Raw genomic sequence first — 9,062 nt, 5'->3', positions numbered from 1 at the left:
ACAGACACACACACAGACTCTCTCTCACACACACACTCACACACACACACACACACACACATACACACACACAGACTCTCTCTCACTCACACACTCACACACACACACATACAGACTCTCTCTCACTCTCACACTCACAGACACACAGACACACACACACACCTTACCTGTAGGTCAGAGTTGTGGTTGGTCAGGTTGGTGTTGTAGTTCCAGCTGGCACTGACGCTGAAGAAGAGCACCTCCTCCGCCGTGGAGTTGTAGTCGGACAGGAAACGCTGCGCGTCCTCCTGGGACGCCGTGTAATCATTCCCCGGCACCCACCCGGGCCTCAGGGCTCTGGAGAGCCCCAGCAGGGGCAGCAGGAGCAGAGCGGCTGCCCAGCGCATGGTGCCTCAGACGGGCAGGGACGCTGCCGGCGGTGGGTAGAAGTGGTGGTGGTTGTGGAGATGTTTTTTTTTTTTTTTTTTTTTAAATAGAGAGAGGGCTGCTCTCTTGCGGCTTGCAAAGAAAAAAGAAAGAAAAAGGGGGAAAAAACAAACAGAGAGAGAGAGAGAGGGATAGAAGAGGAGAGTGGGGAGAGAGAGAGAGGGAGAGAGGAAAGGAGAGAGACGGAGAGGCAAACTAAAAATAGTCCTGTTGCTGCAAGCACACCTCCTCTCGATGGTCTCTCATCAAACACTTGTGCACGTGGGCACTCTTGCAAAAAAAAAAACACACACACACACACACAAACACACAAGCTGCGTGTGTACACGCACACAAACGCACACAGGCACAGACACACACAAACACACACCCCACACACACACACACACACACAGGTGGATAGCTCTGTGCGCTGACTCTAACTCTGTCTCTGTGTACGCTGCGTGTCTCACGCCCTGCGCTCTGCAAGTCTGGGAGAGGCGTGCTGCAGACGGCAGCTTTTAAGAAGCGGTTTAACCCAGCCCATCCTCCTGCAGCCTGCCCCCCTCACAACCGCCCGCACAGCGCATACACACACACACGCACACACACACAGACACGCACACACACACACACGCACACACAGTGCACTCTCCACCGTCTCACACACTCCCTTACCCCCTCCTCCTTCTCTCTCTCTCCCTCTCTCTATCTCTCTCTCTCTATCTCTCTCTCCTTCCCTCCTCCCCTTCTCTTGCTCTTCACCCTGTACCTCTCTACCTCCCTCCTGTTTTCTCTTTTTTTCAATCTTCTTTCCTTTTCTCTCTCTCTCTTTCCCTCTTCCCTTTCTCCTCTTATTCACCCTGTACCTCTCTACTTCCTCCTTTTCTCTCTTCCTCTCACCTTCTTCTGCCTTTCTTTTACTGTGCTCTTCCTGCTCTCTCGCTTCCTACACCCCTCCCTCTTTCTCTCTCTGTCTTTCACTCTTTTTAGTCCCAGTCCCTCATTCCACCTCTAATTGCCCCCCCTACACACACACACAAATGCTCACACACTCGCATACACACAAACAATGAATAGGGGCTGACACACACACACACACACACACAAGCATCTGCTTCTCTCACTTTATTGCTCATAGTATATTTCCCAATGCTCACCTTTTCTCCTCACTGTGTCTCCAATTCTACCCATTTCCTCTTGCTCCTGTCCTCTCCTCACTTGCTCCCTCGCTTGCTTATTTTCTCTGTTTTTCACTGTCTCTCTCTCTCTCATTCTCTCCATATCCTCCCCCATTCTACCTGTCCTCTTTCTCTCTCCATCTCTCTCTCTCTCTCTCTCCCTCTCTCACGCTCCGTTTCCCTCTCTCCCTCTCTCTCTCCCTCCCTCTCTTCCTCTCTCCCCTGGTGTTTCCCATTGAGCCAGATATAATAGGCTAATGATCGGTGCAGCTCTCTTTGCCCCCCACAGCCACAGGCTCCAGCCCGACAGCAGAAGCAACATGCACATTTTTATTCTAATCAGAATGAATTTATTCCCATCATTTGATCCATCCATCCATCTATCCATGCAACAATCCATCTGTCCGTCTATCTATCTATCCATCTATCTGTGTATCTATCTATCCGTCTATCCATCCATCCATCTATCTATCCATCTATCTATTTGTCTATCTATCCATCTATCTGTCTATCTATCTGTCCGTCTATCCATCCATCTATCTATCTATCCATCTGTCTATCTATCCATCCATCCATCTATCTATCTATCTATCTATAATTATATATATCTATCTGCAGGTGGTGTTGGTGCTGCTGCTGTAGGGGAGACCTCCATCACTGTCATGGTCTCTTTGCTCCCTGTCTCCCATAACGCTCATAACAAGCTGTTGCTGGGCTACTGATGATAGCGATACTGTACTGGTGAGGGGTGGCGTGGTGGTGGTTGTCATGGGGTGGGGGGGGGCGCAACTCTCATATCACCGTCTGGGAGACCCGTTCGCTGCTCTTTTTCTCTGTGAGATATCTGTCAGCTTTCATCCTGTCAACACACAGCACAGCCACACAGACACCCATACAAGGGGAGAAGACATGTAGGGTGGGGAAGAGACAGACCTCATATGGAGAGCAGTAGATGGAGGTGAACGATCAAAAAGTAGAACTTGGACAGAGAGAAAGCAACATCCCTAATAAGCTACTCCATCGGGTCCAACTGATTCAGAATTCTGCAGCAAGGATTATTATAGGCTCCAAATCCACTAGTCATGTAACACCATTGCTGATGCAACTGCACTGGCTTCCAGTTGCCTACAGAATACATTTCAAAGTCCTACTCCTGGCATACAAGGCCCTACACAATTATACCCCCACCTACCTCACTGACCTCCTAGAAGTCTACACCCTTGCCCGCTCACTAAGAATTTTTTTTGAGATGACTATGATTTTAACAACCTTTTTGTTTTTGTTTATGTGACATGAAAGGCGCTCTAAATAAAATGTGTTATTATTATTATTTAACGAAGAGAGAAGAGGCCTGAGAAACAAGGGAGAGGAAGAAAGAATTCAGGTGGAAAGAGGGGTGGTGAGATGGAGAGCAATTAGGGCAGAGTAAACTAAACAGGGTACAAATGGACAAATATGGAAAGAGAGAAAAAGATTTGGAAGAGAGGTGGAGAAATGAGGGAGAGGTGGAGAAATGGGGAGAGAGGTGGAGGGATGGGGAGAGAGGTGGAGAAATGAGGGAGAGAGGTGGAGGAATGGGGAGAGGTGGAGAAATGAGGGAGAGAGGTGGAGGAATGAGGGAGAGGTGGAGAAATGAGGGAGAGGGAAGATCTCTCAGCAGCAGATAAATAGTGTGTGTGTGTGTGTGTGAGAGAGAGAGAGTGAGTGAGATGAGGGGATCATGAGTGATGTGATTAAGTCTCCCCTCCCCTCTGCACTTAATCACCCGCTCTCACTTTCACCTCCCTGAATGAAGACATCAGCGACCCCCCTCCTCACACAACGGAAGTCTTCCTCTTCCCTGCATGAAGACATCAGCGACCCCCCTCCTCACACAACGGAAGTCTTCCTCTTCCCTGCATGAAGACATCAGCGACCCCCCTCTTCACAAAAACAAACAAACAAATTTGTAAAGCAAGTAAAACTTGCGGTGAGGGTTTTATTTTGCAAGAACTGTCAGAGAAAGTTTGAGAAAAGGGTGGAAGGTTTAAAAAAATGTGTTTTAAAAATTGCGGAAAACTGTAAGTGTTCCCTTAATTTTTTTAAAGCAGTGTATATGCGCTGGCTAAAGAGCCTTCAGTGAATAAAGCGAGTTGTAAACCAGTAACTCACCTTTTTCCCACCATGAGTTTTTTTTCTCTAGTTTTTTTTTCTATAGCTCCTAAATCTTTAAATCATGCAAACTACTCTTAAACACAGTGTAATGTTTAGAGTTGTTGCACATATGTTGGCCTGAATAGTGGTGTTTCACTGAAGCTCCCGACAAACACGGGACGTCCCCTGGACTTTAACTGGACATTCGTGATGTCCCCGATTGGTCCCCAACGTCGTGTTCTCTAGCGAACATTAACAGAATGTTATTGACGTCTGGATTAAGTTCTCCTTTTGGTCCTTGTGTGATGTCCGGTGTCGGACCTTTTGGCACCATGATGCAACTCCTGATTATCCTTCAGTATCTGGCTGTTTTTCATTCATTTGTTTCTATTATCTGAAGAAATCTTCTTTCTTCTTTTAGCTGTCAGGCCTTATAGTTGCTATTGTCTTACTGCTTTCGACGGAGAGTGCATCAGCGACTCTGTCAGCTCTATCAAGCCAACAGCATACAACTTTCTCACCTAAATTGTTGGCATCTGGTGACCATACGTACAGTAAATGAAACCCCCAAAATAACAGGAACTGCCCTGCACAGTCATCCTCTGTTGAGTCACCGCTTACAGTAAACCATTCAGTGAGTTGCACAGTTTTGAAAACGAACGTTAAGGGTTGTTTTAGGACATGTTTGAGTAGCCTACAGTATGCCTGTTGGCAGCGGGAGCGTACCTATGTTCCCCGGGTCCTATGTTCCCCGCTTTGTATGGGACCGGGAAACATAGGACCCTTTTTTAAAACCCTAACCATAACCATAATCCTAACCCTAACCCTAACCCCGAGCGGGGAACATAGGACCCGGGGAACATAGGTATGATCCCTTGGCGGCCACTCTGAGTAGTCAAAGGCGTTTCAAAACGAGTTAGAAAAGTCGAGACAGGACCAATCGTCAAAATTTCGGTGTCTACCACTCTAGTTCATCCAAAACAAACCAGAAAAGGGACTCAAAGTGCTAAATACTGGAAATTTCCTTTAATCATTTGCAAAGATACACTGAGACATTGAGACATGTACTAAGACATTTGTACATGTCTCAACATAACCATGCTACAGGAAAGGGAAGGGTAGAGAGTAATTTATCAGAAATAATGACCAATCGACTTTTTGCAAAATTTGGTATTTTGTTGTAATTCCATGGTATTCTACAGTAAACGATGATTCAAGTGTGGATATTAAGTCAAGCCAGTATGTTCCTAGCAATTCTCTGTAATCAAGTTTCTTCACCTACCTGAGCTAATTTCCCCTGAGCAGTCCCTTCCTCAGTCATATATTTAAATGTGCAGTAATGGATTTTGCAGGAAGTCGCATTTGTTTGTGTTTATGTTTAGGTTTAAATTTATTAACAGATGCTTTCTCACAAAAAAAACATACATTATATTATAACGAAGGACTAAACGAAACGTGCCAGAGAGGTAGCTCAACCCTACCTTCGGTATTCCATGGGAAATTCCACGCAAGGTTTCGTTTTTGTTTGTTTCCAGTTTTCTGAGCCTGAGCTGCCTACAGAGACGTTTCTTTTACTGTGTATCAGAGGTGTGGACTCGAGTCACATGACTTGGACTCGAGTCAGATTCGAGTCATGATTTTCATGACTTCAGACTCGACTTGACAAAATTAGAAATGACTTGTAACTCGACTTGGACTTCCATCCCAGATAGCAAACATACACTGGGACGGAACTGGGCCACACCTACCTCAACGTCTGGCACGGATCTGCATAATGGACCTGATCCGGCGTCCAAACGCACATCGGTCCAAAATTGGTCTGGATCCGTTTGACGGATCTGGTACCAATAAGGGCTAAGACTGGCCCAGTTCCGTATGGTAGTCTGTGTTACTGACGTGTTCCAGATCTGCTTATCATATGCAATACGGGTCCGCTTATTGTGTGTGGTACGGACCCGTTTATCAGACATCAGCTGGCTTTATTTGACATGTGAAATGTGATTGGTAATAAGGCCTAATTATCCTGAAAAATCGGTTTGCTACACATTTGCTAACAGGTTCGTTATAGGTTCACCCAGGCTAAAGTTCGTAACGTTTTCCCAACAGCTCAACTGATAAACATAAGCTAGGCTACAAACAAGAGGGGGGTAAAAAAAACTTTACACATAAGTGTCTAATTATTTTTTTATTCAACAACCTGGCTGTAGAAGTGCAATCCCAGACAAAGTTTAAGTCGTGTTAATTCCACTGTTCCCATCGATATTCAGGCTGTCTTCCTCAGTCATCTCCATGGTCAATCTGAAACAACACAAAATAAACATTAGCCATTTATTCCTTTTTGAAAATAGGTAGTCACAATTACACTCGTTTTTTATCATCAGTGATCCTGTTAGCGTTATCAATGTTTTTTCCAAAATAGTTATTGTGATGTCTAAGGTAGGCTAGCCCATATTGCTGGAAAGTATAACCTTAAAGTTATCAATCGCTCGGTTGCTTGTTGTTGTCTCTGAATAAAACAGAGATAAAAAGCAGATAACCTACCTTGAAAAGTTGGGCTGTCCTAGTCCAACCCCAGGCTGGCAAATCATGTCAAAAGATTGATAGTGAGCAAACCAAAGATCCTTGATTAACGTTACTGCTTGGACTTCTGCATGCGTGGCAAGAATATGGGGTTGTCTCATAGCACTGTTAGATCTGACACAAACAACAATTGACTACTTTTACCACTGCTAGGTAATAATAAAAATAATGAAACGAACATATGATCAATATTGAGCCAACTATATCTTCTTTTCCAGCCTTACTGTAGAAATGAAGTGGCCATGGGAACATAGTGCACCCCCATGGTTTCTAAATTTGTGCCATTCCAAAATACCTTTTTTTTTCTTTAGCAGCCAGTTGACAATGAAGTAGGGAAAGGACAGTCAATTTAGCAGAATCAGCACCTTAATTAATATCATTACCACCTGGGTCTGCTGTGAAAAAAAAATGGTCCTTCGTTCATATCCGTATCACAGGTTTGGGCCAAATCAGTGTTTTGTATTTTAAAAGCATCTCCTGACTTCCAGTTGAGTTGCGGAAATTGGACCTGGGACAAATCTGTAAACCGGTGATAAAACAGCATTGCTAGCAGAGCTGAAACCTGTATCAGGAGCAGACCTGGCCCACAGTCAGATACCGTATGTCCGCTACAGGCGGATCTAAAGGCTTTTATGCGGATCCGGCCCAAATTGACTCGAGACTCGACTCTGACTTTGCCCCTTTGACTTGTAATGACTTGACTTGCGGCATGGGTAAAATTGTATAAAAACAACTATTTTCTGCCCATACCAACTTCAGCAGCCTCAAGTTCATTGTTAACGTTACACCTGCATTGCAACGTTATTTTGCATGGAATGCAGGTCTCTTATCTATTGTGAGAAGGGATGAACATCACTGAACATGCTACCATTTGTCGTCTGACTTGGATCATGTGATATTGTGATGGATCCTCTGATCCCTTTGATGTGGTTCGATGGGTTCGATACAGCCTAAACAATTTAATTTGCTCCACGGAGCTAACCGAAACGATCAATAAATCATCATCATTGACTGATGGGATTTCAAGCTTACACCCATATCAGCGTTGTGTTTTGCAACATTAAATATCAAGCTTTCATTTGCGGTTTTCTATCGCTCATTTGCACGTCAGTGGGGGCTGTATATTCTGTACTGGAGCATGTGCTTGCTGCTGAGAAGGTCGTACGCACAGAGGTTAGAAGGAGGATGGCTTTGCATTTTCTACCAAAAAAGGTGTGTATTTTTGTAGTTTAAAAATACTGCCAAATATTCTTGGTAAAACCAATAGCAGAGGTGAACAAAGTAGCCTACACAATTCCTTTACTTAAGTGAAAGTACAGATACACCTTGTCAAATATTACTCCAATACAAGTGAAAGTTGCAAAGTCAAAATGTTAATTGAGTTGAAGTAGAGAACTATACTGTTTTTAAAAATATTAAAAAATCAAAAGCACAACCATTTTTCCTTTTTAATGTAATATTTTTTATACACAATAATAAGATGTAAATCCTTTGGATGGTCACTAGGTCGTCACTAGCACTGTGTATTCATTCACATGAGTGCATTCACACTGATAATTTTGACAACAAAGTGCGCTGCAAGTAGGCTACACGGATGGTGCACTCATAATGGTAAACAAGTTCAGCGTGGAGCGCTGGATACTCTTCACCCTCAATGATCGCATGACCATGATGATAGAACACTTTGTTTTATTACTAATGGTCTAAAAAATTAGCCTGCATTGGTCCTCTTTCTTCAAATCCCCATGCGGCACTGTTATTATAGTAGGCCTATTGGTATAACAAATGACTAGACATTTTTATATTGTAAAAAAGGGGCGGGGGCATTTACGTTCAGTTGTGAAGACCAATACTCTACATAGCCTACATAACATGTGTTACTGGCGGCACTGCATCCTAAGCCATTCTAACATTTTGAATGACAAAACAGCTATGGGGTGTGTAATATATAGAATGGCTTAGAATGCAGTGCAGCCAGCAACATATTTGGGGACATTGAGCACAAGGCTCCAGGCATCTTGGAGGAGAATGCACTGTAGGCCTAGTTCTTGACTTGTTAGGGACCAGTTGCTGAGATAGTTTCGATCGTCAAAAGGTCAGAATCGCCAAGCATCTTGTAGGGGCTGTTTTTAAAGAGTAGCCTAGAGATTGTCTGTGCTGTGGCGAGTGAGACAAGGTAGGCTGTGTGTTGCGTGATATCTCTGGACCCAAGTAGCAGTGCTTCGCCCCAATATACTGTAGTCTCAAGTCAATATATCTGCCTAAATCGCCTCGTCTTCTTAATCTGCATTGTCAGTTGTAGCCTACTCGTTGTGAATACCAGGCCACAAGAAATTAGGGATTTTTTTTTATTGGCTCACTTTGCTGACACTCACTAACAATGCAACGAGAGATTCCATTCACTAAGCTATAAGACAATGCATGTAAGGAGACAAAAATGCTTTTGCTCACTTATCTAACTCTAGGGGAGACGGTGAATAGGCTAACCCAATTCCGCACCACATACATATCGCATACATATCACATACATATCACATACATATTCCATACCACATACATATCGCACGTTCGACTTATCGAACTCTGGGAAACACGGTGAATGAGCTAAAGTCCCAAAAAGTCGGTGTGTTCCTTTAAAGTTGCTTCATTAGCATGAAAGTCGGGACATAGTAGGCTATTACATAGTGAACTCATTAGAATCAAAAATCCTGTATTCACTCTTACTTTTCCTCAGTAAGAGAACAAAGGATAGCCTACTTTGTT

The 9,062-nt window shown here is 43.9% G+C and overlaps 1 protein-coding gene and 1 long non-coding RNA gene across 2 annotated transcripts in view; both read right to left on the bottom strand.

Annotated features, from left to right (window-relative positions):
• The window catches only part of ace (angiotensin I converting enzyme (peptidyl-dipeptidase A) 1), a 30,606-nt gene extending 29,677 nt beyond the window's left edge, over window positions 1-929 (bottom strand). Inside the window, exon 1 of the mRNA XM_076297862.1 lies at window positions 168-929. Coding sequence (XP_076153977.1) covers window positions 168-386 — 219 coding nt within the window. The 5' untranslated portion in view covers window positions 387-929. The remainder of the gene's footprint in view (window positions 1-167) is intronic.
• Window positions 930-5,929: 5,000 nt separating this feature from the next.
• Window positions 5,930-6,682, bottom strand: LOC143138417 (uncharacterized). Its single transcript, XR_012990202.1, has 2 exons — window positions 6,261-6,682; window positions 5,930-6,017 (listed from the first exon to the last, which is right to left on the bottom strand). It is a non-coding gene; the product is annotated as an uncharacterized LOC143138417 (long non-coding RNA).
• Window positions 6,683-9,062: the final 2,380 nt, after the last annotated feature.

The sequence above is a fragment of the Alosa pseudoharengus genome, unplaced genomic scaffold, assembly GCF_046254945.1.
Source record: "Alosa pseudoharengus isolate Yale_2024_CS ecotype anadromous, Long Island Sound unplaced genomic scaffold, YU_APseudo_1.1 YU_APseudo_1.1_scf_21, whole genome shotgun sequence".
Lineage (NCBI taxonomy): Eukaryota > Metazoa > Chordata > Actinopteri > Clupeiformes > Clupeidae > Alosa > Alosa pseudoharengus.
This window is presented reverse-complemented; position numbering and strand designations above follow the sequence as displayed.